The 24,371-nt window shown below is 44.0% G+C and overlaps 1 protein-coding gene across 1 annotated transcript in view; it reads left to right on the top strand.

The window, feature by feature from the left end:
* The window catches only part of LOC122796295, a gene marked incomplete in the record, with an annotated part of 1,783,369 nt that overhangs the window by 190,569 nt on the left and 1,568,429 nt on the right, over positions 1 to 24,371 (top strand). Inside the window, 1 exon segment of the mRNA XM_044064662.1 lies at positions 9,142 to 9,210. Coding sequence (XP_043920597.1) covers positions 9,142 to 9,210 — 69 coding nt within the window.

Below are 24,371 nucleotides of genomic sequence, written 5' to 3'. Positions count from 1 at the left end.
TGGCCCACAGGAGTAAAGGTTTCCTAGCTTGAGTCTAACCGCATTGGAAAGCGGATGTTTGCTTCAGCCACCTTATCTGTAAAGGTGCTGAACTACTTGGCACACATGATTAGGCTCCAGCGGGATCTAGTGAAAGTGTGTGCTGGGTCACCCCCAGAGTCCATGTCTGCCGAGGACAAACAAACCTTGTCACGAATGGCTACTTTAAACTCTATATCCAGCACACCTATGCGGTTTCTCTCCCATGTCACTGAGGGGGTGTGTAGAGCCAGCAGAGCAGGCATTGCCTTGCGGCGTTACGCCTGGCTCAGTCTTTGCAGAACCCTTCTAGGTGTCCGTGAATGCTCCCTTTCACGGTTCTACTCTGTTTGGCAAGACTGTCCACGATGTGCTATTCCAGTGCGAGAAAGACGTGAAGACGTCTGCCGTCGGAATTAGCTTCTCTGCTCCTCAAAGGTCCTTTTCCAGGAACTAGAGGGGACAAAAAGATGTGGTTCCGGAAATCAACAATCCCATTATGCTCAGGACACTTCGTCCTTCAGAGGCAGGGGAGGACAAGGCGGATGCCGGCGCAGAGGCGGACCGAAGAATTTCGGGTTGAGGGAACCTTTTTCTGACCGACCCACGCAATAACCTTCAGGGGTTGCCAGACTATTCCCCTCTGGAGGCAGTCGGGGGGGGGGGGGGTCGTTTCTCATAACACCTAACACATTGGGAGTCCATCACAACAGATCGCTGGGTGCTCCGAATAATATCCAGAGGTTATTCTATTCCCTTTGTTAAATCCTCCCCTCAGTTGGGGTGCCTCCCCGATGTCCCACCCAGTCAGGAGATCGTGTGTTTAGTGATTAAAAGAGCTGATAAGAAAGCCATCCAGCACATTCCCCCCAGGCCAATCTGGATCGGGCAATTACTCCAGGTTCTTTTTGGTGCCAAAAAAGACTGGGTACTTGAGGCCAATTCTCGACCTGTTTACATTGAACCTGTTCATTGCCAAGGAGAAATTCTGTATGGTCACCCTTCAATCCATTCTCCCCCTTCTCCAGGAGAATGACTGGATGTTGTGCATAGGCCTCGGATGCATACTACCACATTCTAATGGACAGACTATCCAGGAGGTTTCTCTGCTTTCGGTTGGGGGCCAGTTATCAGTTTAGGGTCCTCCCTTTTGGCCTCACCACAGCCCCCAGGGTGTTCACCAAGGTCATGGCGGTTGTAGTGGCTCATCTGAGGCTTCAGGGAATACAGGTCTTTCCTTACCTGGATGACTGGCTCCTTGCCGCTCCCACCAGTCATCTACTATGCTCAGCCAGGGATTGTTTCCTGCTTTTGGCCCACCATTTGGGGATCACCATAAATTACAAAAAATCATCCCTTCAGCCTGTTCAGGTCCTTGACTTCATACGGTCCAGAATAGACGCGCTTCAGTCCAAGGCCTTTTTGACGTGGAGCAGACTCTGCAACCCAACTCTCCACGTCATAGCACTTCTACAGTCTCCGGCCCCACCAGCGGAATTAGTCCCGAGGGCTCTAGGGTCTATGGCGGCGTCTATCAACTTTTCACTCCTAGCCCGCTTGAACATGAGGGTTCTTCAGTGGACCTTCCAGGTCCATCCTTCGACATTCGTTGGATTCCACGATTCCCTTCAGCAGGGTTTGCAGGGAATCACTGCTTTGGTGGTTCCATTCCCGAGAGCTTCGGGAAGGGCGGCCCTTTTTGATGCTTCTACCCCAAGCCACGGTGACCACGGAGTCTTCTTGCCTAGGGTGGGGGGGGGGGCATTGCATGGGCAGAACAGTCTAAGGCTCATGGAATCCAACAGAGACCGTTCTGCATATCAGTGTTCTGGAGATGAGGGCAGTACTTGTAGCGTTGCAACTTCTCCATGCTCTTCTTCCTCTAGGAACTATTGCAATTCAGACAGCATGTCTGTGGTCCTGGTACATCAACAAATGGGCGGGGGGACCAGGTCTTACCCTCTTTGCCAAGAGGCCATGAGAGTTTGGGAGTGGACGATATCCGCCAACCTTTTTCTGCTAGCAATGCACATTCCGGGTCATTCCAACATTTTAGCAGATAAGCTGAGTCTAACTATCCTCACCTTACGAGTGGTCTCTGAACCCCTTGGTAGCGAAACAGATCTTCCTCAGATGGGGTCTACCTTACTGCGATCTGTTCGCATCGCCTTCGAACACTAAGTGCAGTGAGTTTTTCGCTCTAATCCCTCTCTGGGTGAGCGCCCCAGAGACGCCCTAGTTCATGCTTGACCATCCGGTCTTTATGCTCATCTCCTGTTAATGACAACATTCTTGCAGAAAGCTCTTCTGTTGGGGAGCAAGGTTATCCTCATAGCCCCATTCTGGCCTTTTCCAACCTGGTTCCCATACCTGTGGTCTTGTCTCATAGCTCCTTGCATCTTGGATCCCATTCCGGATCTGATTTCTCATCCTTCGGGATTGGGAACTCCTAATCTGGACGACCTCAAGCTTTCGGCTTGGTTGATCCAGTTCAGATAGTGGCTAGGACTCCCGGTATCTCGTCCGCAGTTAAATCGTCCGCAGTTAAATCCATCCTGGTGGCGGCACATAAGCCTTCTACCAGGAAAGTCTACAACAGTAAATGGAAACTTTTTTTTCTATCTGGGCCAGGCATAGGAATTTGGACCCCTTTATGGCTCCCATTCCAGCAGTACTTGAATTCCTATCTCACATTTTTCATCAAGGGGCCAGTTCAACTGTGAAGGTTCAAATGCCAGACATTTCACACTTCCACATCGGAGACCATCTTGGTCCCTTAGCTTCCTCTAAGATCTGTAAGACCTTCTTGAAGGGCACCTTTCTTTTAAGGCCTTCTGTCAAGAATGCGGTTCCTCCGTGGGACCTAACCTTATTCCTCCAGGCTCTAACTGGTCCCCCCTTTGAGCCTGCAGCTTCGGTTGACAAAGTTTTTGTCTAGAAGGGTGTCTGAGCTTCCGGCCCTTTGTAGTAAATCTCAGTCTCTCGTCGTCTATAAGGACAGAGTATCCCTAAGGCTAATCCCTCCTTTTTACCTAAAGTGGTTTCCGAGGTTACCATCAACCAATCCATTAATCTGCCTGTTTTCTTTCCTAACTACTAGAACAAAGGGGAGTACAGACTCAATTCGTTAGATGTGCATAGACAATTGTGTTTTTATTTGCACAGAACAGCTGCCTCTCGCAAGTCGGAGCAGCTCTGTTTCCTTTGCTAAGCCATCCTTGGGTACGCCAGTAATGAAGGTGACTCTAGCTAGGTGGATATCTCACTGCATTTTGCTCACGTACAAAATTTCTGGTCGGCCTGAGCCCATGATTACCAAAAGTAGTGCAGTCTTTGAATTCAGAAAAAGATTATTTAAATCTGAAGAGTTCTTGGTATTTTGTATGCCTGTTTTTAAAAGTTCAGCAGAGAACATGTATACAATGTTTCTTCAGTTCACACGTGTCAAAACAGCCTAGTTTGGCCAACTAAAAGCCATTAAAGTAGTAACATTTTGTGTCTTGGCTTATGCATTGAAAGAACTGTGCGAACCTGACGAGAACCTTTGTTGCAGCTTCTGAAGCAGACATGAAATGCATTATGTATTTCTGACTGTGCTGTCTTAAAGATTGGGCAAGTGTCCACTTGTTTGCACTGAAGTGGGTGAAGAGTATTCTTCTGTAATGTGACGTATTTATGACCTCTCTCATCCTACCTGAAGTTGTGGATTGAACTTAAACCTGTCATCTTCAGAAGTATAAAATGTAGTAGATCTACCAGAAAGGGTCTCTAGAGTAGGTTTGTTACAGTAGTTTAAATGTAAAATTGCATCTGTTGCACAGCTTTGTGTGAAGAAAAGCTGTCCTTTTGCTTCATTTCAGTTGAATAGTCGTAAGTTTAACTGTTGCCAAAGTCATGGACTGAAACCAAATGATAAATGTGCGATTGTAGCATTTAGGAAGTCCTCTACTCCAACGTGCTACCATGCCTGACAGTACACCCCTAAGAGATGACCTAGATGTTCAGGATTTGGGAATTTGTGAACAGTGACCTGATTTTTGACCAACATGTGTCTAGTTCTGTCTGTATTGCATAGTTTATAAACATTGGGTCTAGGATGTCCTTGTCCCTCTTGAGGCTACTCAGTTGAATGTAGAGCTCCATTTGGCCTGTACTTGTCCAGGCACATGCTAGAACACCCACAGAGATACCTTGTTAAAAGAAAAAGACCAAAACGTGCCCTGCATAGACCAACTTAAAGCTCTGTCACTGTACTTTGTATCCTACAGCTAAGTGGTGACCTGTATCTGTCATATATAAGGCATCCTTTGACCCATTACTTATTGTATATCAGGAAGTCAAATGGCATCAAAAATACTGTGTAGGGATCTAAACATCTGCAACACCAGCAGAACGGTTTAGAGGGACAGAAATGTGTTGCATAGGATACTACTGCTGTGGAACAGACTTCCCAGCCACATAAAACAAAGTTCATACCTGTCCGTATTAAAGGTAATTTAAAAGCTGTGGATGGGAAATGGAAAATTTACCCCAGGACTGTGCTCTCTGCACTGCTAATGGACAGAGCCGCCTCATAAATTTATATCCCTTGACTGGCTTCTTAAATTGTCTGATATACTTATTTTTATTTTTTTTTACGTGCAATATATAAATGTCCTCCTGGGATTGGCAGGTCTAATCTGTAACCAAATTGAATAGGTTATTTTGAGCACAAAAGGGGATATTGCAGGTGATTTTTAACTGTAGTAAGGGCAGCTACACTAGTACTTTACCTATAAATCAGTGATCATGCTACACTATTGTTTCTGCCACCTTTTTATGTTTGTTTGATCACTGCTACAGTAGCTTTAGCTATATGGGTATATCCTGTTCAGGATCTAACAGTTTGCCAACTTCTAGAGCTTAATGGTGCCGGCCTTGCTCCCGAACAGTTGACAATGGAGCACTGCTGAAGAAAATCAAAAGTTTGGGTGCCACTCTTTCACAATCTCCATACTGGTAGCATGCTCGAATGTCTTTATTATTGATGGTCTGCTAACACTTCTCCATTGATGGGCAAGTCCAATTTGTGCGGTGGGGGGTGCTTCCACATTTTTAATTTGATAGAAACTTAATTTTTTGTATGAAGTAATTTGTTAGGACTTTATTGGTGAAGTGTTTAACTTTTGTGTTTCGACTTGACAATTTTTTTTTCTTAACTGTTGCTAAATTTTAGGGATGGGGTAAATTTTTTTTTTTTTGTTTGGAAGATGTGGCTTTCTTCTTGGTGACCAGTTGCTATTGATCTCACCCTGGCTTTAGACTGTACTTTCGACTTGGCCATAGAACAACTTGCCTGTCCTTCCTCCAGCCACAAAATTTACAATTGATATGGCAATGTAGCATTTGTCTTGTTCTCCGACAACCAGTTGATCATTAAAGAAAATAAAAGTGAGAGAGGAAAAATACACAACTCCTCGGAGGCACGATCTTTCATACAAATGAGGTTATCAAGAATGCCCACACTACATCTTTCTCAGGTACTACTCCCAATACACCAGACTCTTATGCTGAGGCACTTAAAAGAAACCTTCCGAAACACCTCCATAGCTGCCTGATGGGGAGCACTACTCTTCAACCAATAAAACACGCACCAAAAGAGACCTCAAATATCTGACGTAAGCCCGCACCCAAGTGTGCCCAAGAACAAAGCCATTAAGGCAAACTGGTACTTCACTGATTACTCTGACTCCATTATGTGAGACGCACATTATCAGCTTACCAGGTTAGATGAGGGGATAACTGTTGCATGTTTGGTGCAAAGATCTGCAGTTTCTCTTGCACACGGGCACACATGCTCTCAAGTCACTGTAACCCCAGGTATCAACACGATTTCAAATTCTATCGAATTCATATTGATCCTCAAATGCCATATTGACAAGTGTAAATGATCTGACACCAGTTTGCAGAAACCACCTTCAGTGAACATTGAAAAATTTTTTTTTTTTTTTGCAAGCCTGACCAAGAAATGCTTGTTAGCCTGTCTCCTCCAGTATGAGGCTTCTGACACTTAATCCAGATTAGAAGAACTGGGTATAAGCGTGGCCGTGGTGGTGCAGTGGTTAGTGTTGCTGCCTCGCAGCAAGAGGTTCTCCGGTTCCATCCTTGGCTGGGGTGCCTTCTGTGTGGAGTGCGCATGTCCTCCCGCGTGGGTTTCCTTCAGGTGCTCCGGTTTCTGGATTGGACCCTAGAAGTAGGCCCTAGTAGAAGTTAGGGCGCTGGGTTGGCAACTCGACACCGTAAAACTCCACTGCCTGTCATGAGTGGACATGTGATCTGCTGTGGCAACCCCTAACCGGGAAAAGCTGAAAGAACTAGGTATAAATTTTCAGGTGCTTGATTAATCCCTGTGTTTGTGCTGGCTACTGTTTTGATTTATGGTCAGACAATGAAGTTAGTTGCTGGAAATACAGAAAGAGAAATTGGCAAAGAACAGTAGTAATGAAAGGTAAAAGATGTGCTTTGGGAAAGGGTAGTAAAACTGTTTTTGCAAGTTTAGCTGTGTGGTGTAGAGTGATTGAAATACCTGTATTTGAACCAGACTACCCAAGATCAAATATCTGAATGCTGGATGTTCAAGGCCAGGGGATTGAGTGAATGTCTGTCTGCTTGACCATTCAAGGAGTAGGATGGTGGTCTGGCCTGCTGCGATACTGACATCTACTTGTTATGGGCTGAAGATGCGAAGTTGTTTGCATGGCAGCCTTCATGAGTATGAAGTACATGCACACATATGAAGGCAACACAGGCACTTGTGCATTGGCAAGCCATTGCCAGTGGAGTGGATAGGGGCATACCAGTGGTAGCTTCCTGCATTGTGACAACCTTTTGATTCCTATTGGGTCAGGTGACTGTTACATGAGGTCTGATAGCTGGCATGAGTAGAGGAAAAACAAATAACACAAAATGGTGTTGCCCTTCAACAAAGGAGACCTTTTTGTCTCTAGTTGTATAACTGAAAACATTTTTAATCTGATGGTGGTGAGTCTAGTAAAGATGTCACTTCCTTCTCAAGATGGTCACAGTTGTAATGTTAAGGTTAATGGTAATTAAGCGATAATGTTGAGCTAACTCTTCTCCTGGACAGTTGCTCTCCTTTTTTTCTCTCTCTCTCTCTCTCTCTCTCCTTGGCCAATAAAATGGAACTCTCTTCCACCTACCCTAAGGACAGTGCAGAACATGGAAAACTTTGCAACACTCACCCATTCCTACCTTTTCTCTAAATGGAAATGTACCTGCTTCCTTCCGACCTAACCACATCCCTTGCTGTACTACTCCATACTGCTATTTTAGTAATACTCTTGTTACCAAACCACCCTTATATTTACATTATTATTGCTTATTACCTAAGAAATTTAACTGTTTAGTGACTTCAATCTGTATGCAACCATATATGACTTGCAATGGGATTGGTTTCATTATGTTACTGTGATATGTGGTGTTTCACTATGTTTTTTGATTTCTGCTCTTGTTACTACTTTGTATATGTACTTTATCGTGTTTGTATTGTGGAGCTTTTCTCCCCGGGCCTCCACTGAAAATGGGATCAATTGGCCCAGTAGACTTCATCTGGTCATCAAACTGGAAATAAGAATATAGTCTGTTTACTGTAGAACTCTTTCTTGCTTCATTAAAACTGTAGCCTTTCTGTTATGCTTGGTAATTGACAATAGGACTTAACATATTCCTATGCCCCCAGCATAAGAGAATTGGGACTGCCATTGATGTGCTGATGCCCTAAATCTCATGACTTATTTTGCTTTTTTAATTTCCTCTTACCAGGTCTATTCCTCTGCTTCTCCTGATGTGAAGTCATCTGGAGGGAAAAATTGAAGCTGTAGGATCACATCTCTCATAATTTGTATTGAGAATTTGCTTTATCCTTTTGCTCTACGTCTGCTTTGGCAGCAAGCGTTGTGCAGTCCCTGGTATGCTGAATTCCCATGAAATGGTGACCTGTCTTAAACTATTAATTCTCTCATTGTGTAGCTGTTGTAGCTCAGGGTGCTGATTTGCTAGTGGTTACCTGGGTTAGGTGGGGCTTAGTCTGGATTTATTTCTAGTCTTTTGTAGTGCTATAATTCAACAGACATCTTGTAGTCCAGGTGGTGTGCTGACTTTTGAGCTGGGGGATTCCCTCCTAACTTCTGATAGTTGCAGATGGTGACTAATATCTGACTGTATTATCATAAGGGCATTGTGGCTCATTGAGTGCTTTCAAAAGCTATGGCAGCATAATTGAGCTGGTTAGCCACAGTATTTAAGGATCTTTGCATGTTGAATTATCTTCAGTTGCCTGATGTCTCAGCATTGTTAGGCTTAGAGCATGCGTTTAGTAGTTAGTTGTAGTGCAAGAGGTAAATAGAGATGGGAGCTTTGTGTATAGAAACATCTGCAATGTTAGTATGACACCTTAGCATAACTTTTGTTCTTGGACTTGATTGGAAATGGGAATGCAGTGTTGATGCACATTTTATTTCATGCTGTATTCACTTTATTTGGTTACACGTACATTTTTCATATAATTGTTGTGTTTCTGGACTTTGTATCGGGTGTTTTGCCCTTTTGTGTGGTTTTATTTTTTGAAAAAATTGTAACCATATGAGTAGTTATAAATTAAGACCAAAGAAACTGCTGACAAAACGGTAAAAACTGCAAAAAGTACCAAACCAGCAGCGAAGCAAAACCTGTTTTAATTAACAGTAAATTCCAATAAAGTTGAGCGCTTTCGTGAGAGTATAACCAACATTTCATAATGAGAAGTGAGAGTTTCTGCTTCATTGCTGGCTTGGTACTGTTAGCAGTTTTTACTGTGTTTTCATAGTTTATAAATGAAAAAGCTGAACAATATCTACCCAGTATTAGTGGGATGTCAAGCTGGTAGTTTTCATACTGAGGCTGGTGACTTGATATGAGATTTCAGGAGGCTTTTGTCACCATTTCTGCATTTAACAAAGCCAAGTTTTTGTCTATTTGTATGCATTGTGCCCCCCAAGTCATTTTGTAGACTGGGTAAATGCTAATACTACTGTAGTGCCAGTAAGAAAGCTATTGTATGTTTATTACTGTGTCTTTTGTTAACAGGTTTGCAGCATTACCTGTTTAAATGCAGTGGGCTTCCAGGCACATCAGGTATCGGCTAAACACAAAGAGGTAATGCATGTAGTTTTATTCAAGTTTTAATAGTATACTCATTTTTCTCTTGCTACTTTGATTCTATTTCCACTCCCTCCCATAAAAGTTTACCAGGAAGTTGTTTTGGAAAATGCAGCTTATTTAATCTACTTCCTTTTTATTCACAAGCACTTTAGAGACTGAAGTTTCTGAATCGGGGTGGATCTGCATCATGCTTTAACCCGGATTACAGCTCAGATCCCCCCCCCCCCCCGGTTAACTCTCTGCCAGAACTACTTGGTGCACATTATAGCTTTTAATCTCTAAAGGTTGTAAGAACTCTGTTTGCTTCCTGACTTTTTCCCCTCGCCTCTACTTCCAAGTCCTGCTTCTAAGAAGTTACCCAGAAATCATAGTTTGTAGGAAACTTAGTACAGTACATATATTTGGGAAATGCTAAAGTTTACTGTTGTCAGTAGCTTCACTCTGTATTTTCAGTTTTGAAAGTAGAAATTTTGTTGGAAGTGAGCAAAAAAGGGGTTTCAGGTAGTTTCCCCTAGTTGTCGGCTTTATAATTCAGCCCTGCACTTCATTCTTACACACTTAATTTTGGGCAGTGTTGCATAAATTTGCTAGGATATAGTTTGCAGATGCAGTGTTGCACCATCATGTAGTAGAATCCATTTTTGTTTCATGCAGGCAGTGTTTGTGTTTTAATTTCGATCATTTCCTTTGCTTTGTATTGATTTTCAGATATCAGTAATGTAGATGGTCTTTCCCTCAAACATTTGCTTGTTTTAACAGGTGAACTGGTATCTGTGTGTTACTCTGTACTTTTTCCTGTATTCCAAAACTGGGATGATAGTGCTTTTGCTACTTTAGTTCCTCATAAGATTCTTCACTGTGGCTAGATGTTCATCTTTAGCCCACAGCAGCAGTAAGTAACTTAAGCTGTATGGGTTTATACTCCATGAATGTGGCAGCCAGCCAGCATTAAAAGCTTTAAGGCCCGTTTCACTTGCTCTGACTGCCTTTGGGTGCGAGTGCCACAGAAAATTATGTGGTTTGGATGCAAGACCCTTCAGAGCGTCTTTGCTGTTGACTTCACAGGATCGATGGTTTGCTAGTGCTTCATTGCTGCATAGGTAGTCCCACCACAAAGGGTACCTTTCCACAATTTTTTAACACATTTGGTCTCTTATTTTAATGGACTGGCATGAGAGATTGTTATAGGAGTCTGTTTATTTTCAGGAAAACTTGTTAAAGATTTCGTGTGTGAGTGAATTATTTTTGGCGGTTGTAACATTTTCTGTAACCCCCCCCCCACTACCACTGCTTTTCCCTCTCTCTCTGGTCACAAGGGACCCTTTCTGTTCAGGCGACTGCTCTGCTTCAGCCGCTCATGAACGAGACTGCAGTGGTCATATCTTCCTCAGACCAGTCCCCCCACAGATCCCTTTAGTGTAGTTCAAACCAAGAACCACAAATCAGATCCATCCTTGCAGTGTTTGTGAGAAGAGAGTGGTGCATGCTAAAGTTTCTATTTGGTTTCTCTGAGGACTTCCGAAACGTGGTTAAAAGTTAGCTTCTATTTGTCTCTTTGGGCAGGGAAGATATATTGCGCTTTAAGGGAATGTTAAAAGCATTTAACCACTTACATTCTGAGTAATTTCCTCTAATTTTGACACCGACTTTGTCAAAATAACATGAATTGGAGTAGGAGTCCTCCTCCTCCGACTGAACAGTCTGACACTGAAGAAAGTGATGTCTGCCCCTCCGAAGGGTCATCATTGTATTCAACTTGTCAAAGTTTAAGTGATTTGTTTAAGTTGGGTACAAAGTGATATTCCAGCTTCTCAAAAAATTGATTTTACTTCAGCTGCATTTTCCTCAGCCTACAGCTGTTCATCTGTTTTGCCAGCATTAGAAGATGTTTTCTTAACATCTTGCAGTATGCCTGTGTCATCCTGCATTCTCTAAAAGATCATGTTATATAAGGATGTTCGTGTTTCACTGTTGCAATCATTACCATTGGGTTATCCTGCTGGCAGGCTACCCACAGTCTGCCTGAGTTCCAAATTCTAGGTCTGGCGTTGGTTGCTGTCTCCTCCTCCCTTATGTCAGTGCGCCAGGGGTGTAAAAGATGCAGCAGACACCATTTTCTTCAGTCTTTTTTTGCTTCTGGCACCGTGTGGCAAGCGCAGTTCGCAAGTGCCGATCGGCCTACTCCTGAGATTTTCAATTTTGAATTTCATAAGCAAAGTCTTCATTAAAGCTAAGTACTCCATTGGGGAAACTTTTTTTTTTTTTTCTTGCTCCAGACCGAGGTCAGAAAAAGTTAATAGTATTTCTTGTGGGAAGCAAATACCTCAAAGTTTTTCATTCTTACTGTATTCCTTGCCTAGGCCAAGACCATGGTGTTGCTGGTTGTCTGTTTTGTGCTAGATTTAACAAATGCATTAAGCGTCGGTACGATTTTGCATTTCATTATTTTGGCAGAAGATTCAATTACATAATGCAGGTGGAACAGCTGACTACCGGAGTTTATAAAAAGCGCAAAGAAAAAAAAAAGGACAGGCATCCGAGGTCCAAAACAGACTAGGCTTCTGTTAGGCCTGTCGCCGGTTCTCAGGCGCTTTCGCAGCCCCTGACACCTGCTACCTCAGAGCCACAGGCTGCTTCCGACTCCCACGTGGAGCAGACTAGGCCTCTGGAAACTCAAAGTATTGGACACTCGGAAACTATTCCCTCAGATGGGTCTGGAGCTGCTGAGTAGGCGTCTGCTTCTGAGGGTGTGTTCAGGCCTACACAGTTGTATGTAAAACCATCTTCAGTAACAAAGGCAAAGACTAAAGCACCTCTAAAGACAAACAAGTACAGCATTCACCCGGACAGGCCTCCATGCCTAAAAAAAAGATGCTTAAAATGGCCGAAGACCTAATTACTTTGATCAGGGTTTCCCATCCCCCTCCTGATAAGAGGCCAAGGCAAGAGATGGAATATGAATCTTCTGATCAGGTTTCCATTTCCTTTGATTCCTCTTCTGAACAGGAATTTTCCCTTCCTCCTTGCGAGGATTCTGTTGCTGAAGAATCTATCCCTTCAGCCGCTCCTCCTGAGGATTACTCTTTTTTTGGGGAGACCCTGCATACCATGAGGGAACATTTCCACTGGGAGAGCCAGGGAGAGCCAGGATTACGTAGAATCCAAGAAAAGGCTCAGACTTTCTTTTATTACCTCAGCACAGGCCCCTTGCTATTCCTCCAGTGTTGGACATTGTAGATATATTTTCAGAGTTTGGTCTGTCTCCAGACGCTCTACTACCAGCTCCTGTTAAGCCAGGTAGATACTACAGGGTGCCTGATTCACGTAAATTTCTTTACAAAAATCCTACGGCTGACCGAGAAACGGGCTTACACTGCAAAAAACCATATCCCCTCTGATAGGGATTCAAGGGCCTTGGACAGATCTGTTACCTTGCCTGTAAGATCTTTAAGTTGTCAGTTTTATATGCTTAAGTATCCGCAATATCTTATGTCACTGCTTTAAACAGCAAATGTTGGCAAATTCAGAATGTGCGGAAAACGCAGGATTTATTGCATGCCGCTGAACAAGTGGGAAAGAATACTTTGCAATGTGGTTTTGATTCTCTAGAGGCCTCCTGCAAGGTCGCAGTTAAAGGGTCTGTCATTAGGAGGCATGCTTGGTTAAAAGAACAGAATCTGCCTGATCATGTTAAAGCAAAACTATTAGATGCTCCTTTACAGCACGATACTTTGTTTGGCGTTAAAGCAGAAGAGGTGTTGAAGAAAATGGAGGACAAAGCTCAATGTATGCAAACGAAGGATTTCTTACAGGTACAGCCTCCCAGATTTAGCAGGAACTGGCCTACAAAAAATTGGTCCTTTCCAGTGTCAAGACAGGCCACAAAGGCAGATCACAGCCCCAAGGCTCATACAGGCCTAAACAATGGGGTGCTCCTACCTCCAAAAGTGGAGTGGAAAAATCACAGCCATACAGAAAAGTCTCTGACTTTCCCCTGCCAGCACCAGGCACTTATCTTGTGGCAGCTCCTTTGGGAGGAAAACTAGCACTTTTTTCACACAATTGGCACATGGTCACCCAGGACAAATGGGTCCTAAATATTGTTTCTCAAGGTTATAGGTTCCACTTTCACACCCTGCCAAGACCAAAACTGTATGCCAGACCTGCCACGCAATCAATGGGCAGAGGCACAAAAACAAGTTTCATCTCTCATGGACATGAGCCATTCAACAAGTACCACAGCAATAGCGGGGACAAGGATTTTACTTGAGGCTATTTTGTACCCAGAAAGTACAAAGCCTGGAGACCAATACTGGACCTGTCTATCTTGAACACATTCCTGGATATTTCAAAATTCAAAATGTTAACTCTGCAGCAGCTTCACATGCTGGGCATGAACGCTTGGCTTGTGACTTCAGACTTAAAAGGCATACCTACATGTTCCAGTCGGACAATCCTGCAGAAGATGCCTTAGATTTATTGCTGGCTCAATGCACTACCAATTTTCTGCACTGCCCTTTGGCTTATCTACTGCGCCCAGGGTTTTCACAAAATGCCTGGCACCAGTAATTGCATTTGGCATACAAAGAGGAATACAAATCTATATTTACTTGAATGACTGCCTTATTCAAGCAGAGAACAAGGACATCCTACTACAGCATCTGGCGTTTTGTAAAAAGATTACTAACTGGTCTAGGGTACACAGTAAATGAAAAATCAAAACTCTTACCCTCTTGAGATATTCCTGGGTGCAAGTTTAATTCAACTGCCCAGATGGCTTATCTCACACCAGACAAGCACAGACAACTGACTACTTATTTCAAAATGTTGGCAATAAAGACCCTGTTATCTGCAAAAAAAATTCTGCAGGCTTTGGGCTTCATGGCATCCTGCATACTACTAATTCCATATGCAAGACTGCATATGAGGAAACTAAGTGTTTGGACTCAACATTGCCACAGCCTGGAAGCAATAATTACCTTCATTCCCTGTCTGTAACAGGAGTTTCGATGGTGGGTAAAAGCCTGTCGCCTCAACATGGGACAGCCATTCACCTTACCCACAGCCAGGCAGACATTGACAACTGATGCATCAGATTATGCCGGGGGGGGGGCCCATATAGCAGGAAGATGTATTCAGGGCACATGGTCCACAAGTTGAATGAATCTACATATCAATCAAAAAGATGATAGCTGTTCAGAATGCCCTGACAGCCGTCAAGGACGTAATTTATCCAGGACAACTACTGATAAAGACAGACAATACTACAGTCACGTGGTACATAAGCAGGGGGCACACATTCCTACCCCCTCTGCAGACTAGCCATGAACTTGTGGGAAACAGCACTGACCTACCAAGTACATCTGCAAGCACAATTCCTGCCAGGAAGGATGAATACTCTGGCAGACTAAGCAGAAACCTAATGGATCCCCACAAGTGGAAACTGGATCCACAAGTATTCAGCATGATAACAAGGAAGTGGGGAGACATGGACCTATTTGCCTCTCCTCACAACTACCAATTAGAGATTCTGCACAAGGATTTATCACAAGCAAGCATGGAAAGTGGATGCTCTATCCTTTCAGCTGGAAAAACCTAACGGTATATGCTTTTCCTCTTCCTCTCCCCAATGTACTCCTCAAGGTCAGACGAGAGAAGCTAAAAATGATACTGATTGCCCCAGACTGGCCCCGCCAGCACTGGTACCCAATCCTAAAAAGCTTGTCTCAATGCCCACCTTGGACATTACTTCAAATTCCACACTTATTGACCCAACAGGACAGTATGATGGTGCACAGCCTACTCAGGACCTTAAACCTGGCAGCATGGCGTATAATGTAGCCATTCAAGACCCACCTCTCTCCAAAGCAGTGATGGATGTTATTTTGGAGGCCAGGAGGCCTAGCACCAGAAAATCTTGTGCAGAAAAATGGAAGAGATTCTGTGCTTGGAACCAGGCACAAGGTTTTGACACACCTGCTCCAAATATTCCTCAGATTTTACAGTGCTTAACTGAGATGCTGGATAAAGGCCTTTTCTTTTCATAAATTAAAATCCATGCCTCTGCTATTTCAGCTAATTACAATACAGAACCACCTATTTTTTTCTCATCCATTACCAAGGCAGTACCTCAGAGGCGCCAAAAACATAAGACCTCCAAGGAGAGCAGCAATACCTGCATGGGACCTCAACTATGTCTGAAACTCACACTGCCTCCGTTTGAGCCAGCCTCTACAGCTGATATAAAATTCTTATCCTGGAAAACGGCTCTGCTCCTAGCAATCACCTCTGCTAGACGAGTTTCTGTTACAGGCACTCATGGCTGTGGAACCTTTTATTATTTTTCATCAGGACAGGGTTTCTCTAAGGGCAAACCCTACTTTTATGCCTAAGGTCGTGTCCAGTGTGGCCCTTAACCAAACAATTAATTTGCTTACTTTTTGCCCAAACCTGCAGAATAAGGGTGAGACTTCTGCATTCTTTGGACAGTCACAGGCAGCTATGCTTCTACTTGGACAGAACCAAAGCTTTCAGAAAAACTGAACTAGTGGCATATGCTGCAGGATCACAAGGAAAGCCCATCTCAAAATACTATTTCAAAAGTGGATAGGCCACTGCATTAGTTTCTGCTATTCACAGCATGGCATATCAGTGCCTAAGGGCATTAGGCCACACTCAACCAGAGCAGCAGCCACTTCAGCCTTCCTCAGAGGAGTACCAACCCAAAGACATTTTAGAGGCTGCAACTTGGAGTTCAGTGCATACTTTTACAAAGCACTATCACGTACGTCTCCACTCCAAGTCCAAGCAGGCTTTGCCACTGCAGTTCTGCAGGGCCTTACAGCTTCTCCTAATCCTATTTAGCACCAGCCTCCCAACCTTGGCTTTGGGATTCAACCCAATGGTAACGACTGCAACAGTGAAACACTATGAACATAGTACAGTTGTGTACCTACCATAAATGTAGATGTTTGAGTGTATTCACTGTTGCAGTCCAGGTTACCCACCCACCATCTCCATTTTCCTTGCTGGGGCTTATCTGTACTTCTCTATTGTATACTACCTATGTGGTGTATTTGCTTGTAGATGAAGGAAAAGTTCATAGCCTAGTATGAACCTATGAACCTATCTGCCATAGGGCATTTATAAGCCTAGCCAGTGTAGGTTTGGCTTTCGCCACCCATTTTAAATTAATTTTGCTATGCCCTTTTTTGAGGTTAGTATACTGTGCCTCTAACAGTGAGACAGAAGTGATAACCGGGGTAAACCTATGATCTCCCATCCACTCATAAAGATTCCTCTTGCAGAGAGTCATTGAGGGACTCTGCCTAACCTGGACTGGGATTTACCTGGACTGGGATTTTATTCGAGTGAAGTGAGCTTCTGGGTTATGAATCTGTCCATCCAGCATGTCCTATTTATTTCAGTGCTGAGGTTCAAGTCTCTCGAGCGCGTAGCTCGATGGGGTTTGGATTTTCTGAGGTGCAGCATGTCCCTTAATTCCGGGTTGGACATGGCTTTATAGGTCAGGCACAGATCGCCTCTGAGCAGGCGGTATGCCACTGAGTAGAGCAGGAGTTTCTTTAACCGGGCAGCATATGGCATCTGTTTGAGCCCTTTGATACTCTTGGTGAGTTACTTTTGGGGTCTTTCCAGTTGCTGCAGGTGTCTGGTAAGGTACATCCCAAAAGGGGCATTGTACTCAATTATGGGCCTGATGAGTGAAGAGGCACGATGACCTCCCCTGATCTAATGTGAATCACTTCATGATTAGGTGGGCTATATAAAGTTTTTCTAACCACTTTGGCCACGTGGTTTTCAAATGAGAGATTGCCATCAATTTGGGTCCACAGGTCCGTAATTACTACTTCCGTACTTAATGGATTACCACCTATGTGGTAATTTGTGGGCACTTTGTTTTTGCCAAAGGGGATGACTATACACCTTTTGGCATTTAGCTTGAGGCCATGGCTCTGGCACTAGTCTGTTTCTGAGGCCCTTTTGTAGGATGCTTGTGTCTGCTGGAGAGTCTATTATGGCACCTAGTTTGCAGTCATCTGCGAACTTGGTCAGCCACAGTCCTTCCGTGTTTGCCTGTATCTCCGAGAAATATATACCGAACAAGAGGTCCCAGGACTGAGACTTGTGGGGCGCCACTTGTAACTGGTTTGGAGGCTGACATGGCTCCAGCAATTCTAACCATGTGGGTTCTGTCCTTGAGCCAGTTTGCAACCCATCTAGTGACCTAGGGGTTTATATTTAAACTGGTGAGCTTATCTATAATGCCAGAGTGGGGTATTGTATCGAAGGCTTTTGCGAGGTCTAGGTAGGCTGTGTGGACCGCCTTCCCCTCGTCAGTGACATTGGTGATTTGTTTCAAAGAAATAAACCAGGTTTAAGAGGCAGGATCTGCCCTTAAAGCCATACTGGGTAGGATCCAGTGTCTGTAGGTCCCCAATATCTTTATTTATGAGGTCCATGATGATCCTTTCCATAGCTTTGCAGACCAAGCTAGTCAGGCTTATGGGGTGATAGTTTCCAGGATCTGTTGAGGCGCCACCTTTGTGGAGGGGGACCACTGTTGCTGTACGCCACTCTTTGGGCACATATCCTGTATTAAGGCTGAGATTGAACAGTAGTTTTGTGTTTTGGGTTTAGCTCTTCTTGGAGTTCATGTAGGACACAGCCCGGGACACCGTCTGGTCCCATTGATGTGTTTTTTGCTTTGGAGAAGGGCGGCTCTTACCTGAGCATCTGAGATGTCAGGAGGGCAGCACTCTGCTGGGATTGATATTTGCCCTTTTGGTGGGGAGGGGGGGGGGTTTGCGCTGAACCTGTCAGCTAGGATGTTGGCAATGTCTGTGGGATCGGTGTATTTTTTTTTGTCATTTTGGACTAATTCTGAGCATATCTGGGAATTCCCACCCAGGTTCCTAACATAACTAAAGAAAGCCTTGTGATTATCCTTGGTGTCCTGTGTATTTTTTTCTCTAAGCTGGCCTTGGACGATTTTGAGTGCCCATAGTTTGCCAATACGGATCAGAGATGCCTTCTTGTTTTGGGATTTTGCTCTTTGATGTAGTAGCTTCCTCCTCCTATTGTATAGTTTGTTTATGGCTGGGGTCCACCAGACAGGATGCCTGCCTTTGGAGGTTTGGGTCTTTGATTTATTTGGGATTGCATGATCTATGCATTCCTGAAGGTGTTCATAGAATGCGTTTATAAAGGATTCTGCGGTCTGGGCTGTATTTTTCCACAGGCCCGGGGGCTTTGAAGGATTCCGCCTTGGTTTTGAGGAGTGTGAAATTTGCTTTAGAGAAGTTTTTCACTGTGGTTTTCTGGGCAGGGGGTGGGGTCAGGATGTGAATATCCAGTGAGATCAGTTTATGGTCTGATCTTACCAGTGAGGGATACACTTCTGGTTTGGAGCATAGAGCCCCCATGTTGGTGGTGATCAAGTCAGTATGTTTTCCCCTCTTGGAGTGGTAACAAGTTGTTCCATAGCATTTGAGTTTATAAATTCTAGGAACTTTTGGGCTCTGGTGTTGGAGCTGGAGTAATGCTCCCAGTCTGTTTGGGTAGTTGAAGTCGCCCAATATAATGGTGTTTGGAGAGACCTTCATATTTTCCGGTGTTCTCAGGAAGGCCGAGTGTTGGGAGGGTGGTCTGTCGCAAGCTATAAACTGGAGGGCAGTTTTGCCCACTGCTAGTTGCACATGAATAGTCTCTGCTTCGTGCTGTGCCACCAACCTGGAGGTGTGGGCATCTTTGACTAATATTGATACTCTTCCCCCCCCCCTTTGTGGTTCGGTGCAAGTTTTGGTGCCGAAAAGCATGGTACGAGGTTTAACATGGTAGTGCTGGTGTGCTCTCGGGAGCCTTGAACCAGGTTTCTGTTACTGCACAGATATCTATGTTCTCCATGCTAAGTTTCGAGTGCATGCATCTTGAGGTTTAGACTTCTGGCGTTGAGTAGCATTACTCTTAGTTTCTTATCCCTTGTGATACCTATGGAGGTGGGTTTGTCTTTTTTGAGCCTTGCCTAAAAAAGGCACTATGGGGGTAGCAAGAGCCTTTGCCAATATCCGAAAGGCCAAGGGTGATGGGTGCAAGCCATCCCTAGTGAAGCATCGTGGCTTGTCGAGCTTGTCATCCCAGGCTGACAGGCATTGGATCCCCTTTGAATGACACCAATACTTAAGCCACTTGTTGAAATTGATCATCTTGTCTTCATATTGTGGCATCATTGTTGGTGAGGATAAGATGCTACTCAAGGTCAGGGTCATACCGGCCTGGGCTACATGCTCAGAGAGCTCCTGTGTCTCCATGTAGTCCAGGGAGGTACGTCTCGGGTCATTCACACCAGCATGGACAATGACAGTCATATTTGTACTTGCCTTGGAGTGATCTGAGTGCTTGTGGCGGATCCTGGCGCCAGACAGGCAGCTCACCGTGGCCTTCAGCCTGGTGAGCGGGACGTCAGTGTGCCTGACGATAGTCACTTATTACAAGTGTATCAGGTGTGTTTAGCCTTAAGGGCTGTGACTGTTCGGCACACTGGCTTTGTGAGCTATGTGTTGCACGTGTTTTGTTTTGGGGTAGCGGTTGCTTATGTGTCTGCTTTGGAGGTCTCTGCTGCTTAAGCAGATTTTTATCTAGAGCCTCAGAGTATGTTTTTGTGTGTTTGGTTTGCTGTCGTGGTAGGTATATGTGAGACTGGAATTGTAGTGTGTGGTGTTTCCTTCTCCTCCTGACTGGTTACGCCAGTACTGAGTTGAGAGCTTGGCCTCCAGTTTGGCTATATGGTTGCATCTCACATGTGTTGGAATTTGTTGGGAGGAGAAGAAGGTTGTCTGTGTATATGCGGCAGTTGTAACATTGCCTCAAGATTCCCAGATTCACCAGCTGGACCGGAGAGGAGATTGACAACTGAACTTTGGACATGCTAGAATAGTATTGGGAATTCCTTTATAATTGAAAAAAAAGGGCCAGGTGGGGAACAAGGTACTCGAGGGGAGTTTGTGAGGGTGTAGTGCTTTTAATTTTTTAGTGCTGACTTATATAAGTGCTTTAGTGAGCAAGTGCCATGCTTTAGAGTAGGAATAGGGTGTTCATTATGAGAACTAGATCAGTTCTAAGGGAAAAGGTGAAGAGCAGACTTTGTGGAGCGGAGAATGGTTTAAACCCAATTAAGTGGAGCTGCCCGATGCTGCGCTATACGCAAAATCCGGCAAAGCTGCGCCAAAGCAGATTTTATACAGGGGGACTTGAAAGAGCTAGCAATTGGCCCAAAACTGCTAATAGACCACCAGATTATTGTGCTGGGAGGACTCCTCCAGGGATAGATAGGGTGCTCTAAGCTCCCCACTGCCACTGGTAAACAAAGAAGCCTCCTTTTATCCAAGAAAGGAAATGGGCAACACAGGAACTTTCCAAAAGTCCAGAATACAGCAAAGCCTGTATTTGGAGTACTCTAGGTCAGGAAAGATGGGAAACGAGGATAATTTCTTTGTTTTTTTTTTTTCTTTTTTGCAACACAGCAGGAAAATGCAATAAATATGTAACGCAGGCTAGCGCACTTGAGTGTGTAGCCTTAACAGGTAAATGCAACAAACAGGGCAAACTTAATTACAAGTGCAAAAGCGAGCTAAAGCTGGCTTTAAAGCAGGGGGTTAGAAAGAGATGGGAAATGGCCCAAAACGACCAATAAGCTACAAGTCACTGGGCTGGAACCACTCCTCAAAGGACAGATAGGCTGTTCAGAGCTCCCCACTCTCACTGGTGAACAAAGAAGCTTCCTCCTATCCAAATAAGGATATGGGCAATACAGGAACTGTGACACGGCCCAGATATCAGCAATACCTGAAGACTGGACTATTCTAGTTCAGTAAAGGTGGGAAACGAGGATATATATATTTTTTTTTTATACAAAGTAGCAGAAATTGGGTACAGAAACACAGTAAATGCTTTAATTCGGCTAGCGCACTTGAGTGTGTAGCCTACCAGTTAAACCAAGCAAAAACAAACTTTAAAAGTGCAAAAAACTTAGAAATACAGGCAGGAATGCAATAAAACAACTTTGCAGACGTTAAAGAAACAAGTCTACATATACAGAAAAGCAGCTAAAACACACACACACACACACATCAGATGCAGTGCAACCTAGAGCACTTGAGTTGTAGTAATATTAAGACAATTAGTTATAATAAATGCTTTGAAATATACTCTATTTCCAAAATGTTTGAGAAGCGCAGTCAGAACGCAAGGAGATGCAGGCAAAAGTGTTTTTTTTTTTTTTTTAAGGAGAAACAGAAGGCCTTATCCAATGTTCTCTCTGTATTGGGTAGAATGAGCTAATGACACTAGACTGGGAGGAGTGTGTCAGATCAGATTTACAGTAGGGGTGGGCAACTGCAAAGCCACCAAGTATAACAGCAAGACACCAACTGGGAGGGGGGTAGGGACAAAAGCAATAGCCTACAAGACTGTAAGCACTAGAGAAAGCCACATCTGAACATTTTTAAACAGATAAAGATTTGTAAAGATACAGAATGCTTTTAACTGCAAACAAATCGGTTACTTGTGCAGATTAGTTAATAGCAATAAAATACACTCCAAGATTAAAGCAGGCAATAAGTGCTATATATTGTTGTAAACATTTGTATAAATCGGAAAAAAAAAAACAGGATACTTGTATCTCAGCTAATAGTTGTGTTCAACTCTCATCCACTCTGCTCAGTGTTTTTTGTGTGTGCATGCTTATTGGCATTCTTTAGCCTACCATTTTAGGGGCACCTGACATCTGGGGCAAGAAAAACTGAAGAAAATGGCGTCTGCTGCATCTTTTATACCTTTGGCGCACTGACCCCCAGGTAGGAGGAGACTGCAACCGATGCCGGACCTAGACATTGGAACTCGGGCAGACTGTGGGTAACCTGCCAACAGGATATACCAATGGTAATGACTACAACAGTGAATACACTCACATTTACGTTTATGGTAGGTACACAACTGCACTTTCCTCATCTTTACTCTAAAGTTGGATATGCAGTTCCCCTTGACAAAACCATCTACTGCTAAATATTTGAATATGAACCCCATTCCTTCTGATAAGGTTTTGGTAAGTCATTCAAAAAAGATTTTTGGAACAAAATTTACTCTTCTACTCTACAGTTCATGCTCCTTATGTTAAAGTTTTTGCTGGCCTTTCTTGGCAGTATGAAATTAATTCATTTTTATTTAACATTTGTTGACCGGAAAGTTGAGTAGGAACAAAGCAAGTTTTCAGCGTAAGCCAGGCGAGAGACGCTTCAGATGCATGTCTTTGGAATAACCGTTATTAAATAACTTATGTAGTCCTATCTCGCCGTAAATCTTGCTGGATGAGTTCGGAGCCGATATTCTGCTCCGACTCTGCCGATACTAAATCTCGAGAGCTTTTACTGGGTATAGGCTAACTCCTATCCCATGGTGTCTTACGGCAATTTCCCAGATCTCGTTTGCAGTGTAGGCTTCGAGGTTGCCTCCTTACTGGCTCATTGGTTAAATAGATTTATTTACTAAATCTTGCCTTTTCACCACCTTTTTCTTTTATTCCTTGTAGTTAATAGCTTTCTTGTGCAATTGTACCGAGTGTTTGACCCCTATTTCCCCCATAGGATTGTATGGCTCGTTTCAGTTAGAGGGCCGTAGTTGCCCGTTTAAGTTAGAGGGCCTTTCCTCCCTGCTCATTTCTTCATAAAGTCTTTCCTTTCTGTCTTAACTGTTGGTATTTTTACCTAGGTAGATAGTATTGTTAGTATAGTTAGCACTGGTGTCTTTTTCTAGGTAGCTTTATTAGTTTTGTTAGCATGTCTAAGGAAAAGGACAGAACACAAGGACCATTGCCTGGTCCCAAGCCCGGATAAACTGGGAGGGTTGCATCAGGAAGGGCATCCGGCGTAAAAATTCTGCCACAACTTATGGTGCGAAAATTTCATATTTCCATACTAGATCTGTGAAGGCCTGGGTTAACAATGGCTGCCACCAGTACTGTTGGCCAACAGGGTGCTGGTGGAAATTTGGGCTACTGTTGGCCGAAGGAGAAAAGGGCGAAGGCATACCTGAAGGCAGGAAGAGTGGGGGAAGGTTAGCAGTGAGGGTAGGAATTTTGAATGTTGGCAGCATGATTGGTATAGGAAGAGAGCTAGCTGATATGATGGAGAAGGAAGGTTGATATACTGTGCGTGATGAAACCAGATGGATATACTGTGCGTGCATGAGACCAGATGGATGGGAAGTAAGGCCAGGTGTTTAGGAAACTGGTTCATATTGTTCTATCCTGGTGTGGATGGCAGGAAAATGGGGTAGGGTTATACTCAAGGAACAATACGCCAAGAGTGTTTTAGAAGTGAAGAGTGACAGTGATGTTTATGAAGTTTGAAATTGATGGTGTAATGATGAATGTTAGTGCATATGCTCCACAAGTTGGGTGTGCGATGGATGAGAGAGAAATTTTGGAGCAAGTTGGATGAAGTTGTGGTGAGTGTACCCAAGGGTGAGAGACTAGTGATTGGAGCAGACTTTAATGGGCATGTTGGTGAAGTGAACAGAGGGGATGAGGAAGTGATGGGTTGGTATGGTGTTAAGGAGAGAAATACAGAAGGTCAGATTGTGGATTTTGTGAAAAGGATGGACATGGCTGTGGTGAATACGTATTTTAAGAGGAGGGAGGAGCATAGGGTGACGTACAAGAGTGGAGGAAGATGCATACAGGTGGATTATATCCTATGTAGGAGGGCCAGTCTGAAGGAGATTGGAGACTGTAAAGTGGTGGCAGGGGAAAGTTACGCAGCATAGAATGGTGGTCTTTAGGATGACTGTGATCAAGAGGAGGAGTGTAAAAGCAGTGCCAAAGATTAAATGGTGGAAGTTAAAGGGTGATTGTGAAGTGGAGTTTAGGGAAGAGTTAAGACAGGCACTGGGAGGCAGTGGAGAGTTACAGAATAGCTGGGTAACTACTGCAGCACTAGTAAGGGAGACTGCTAGAAAGGTTCTTGGTGTGACATCTGGACAGAGGAAGGAGGACAAGGAGACCTGGTGGTGAAATGAGGAAGTACAGGAGAGTATGCAGAGGAAGAGGCTGTCTAGGATTAAGTGGGATTGTCAGATGAAAA

This window comes from Protopterus annectens, chromosome 3.part0 (genome assembly GCF_019279795.1).
Source record: "Protopterus annectens isolate FY-2018-M chromosome 3.part0, PAN1.0, whole genome shotgun sequence".
Classification (NCBI taxonomy): domain Eukaryota; kingdom Metazoa; phylum Chordata; order Ceratodontiformes; family Protopteridae; genus Protopterus; species Protopterus annectens.
Note: the sequence above shows the minus strand (reverse complement) of the source record. Positions and strands in the feature narration are given on the sequence as shown.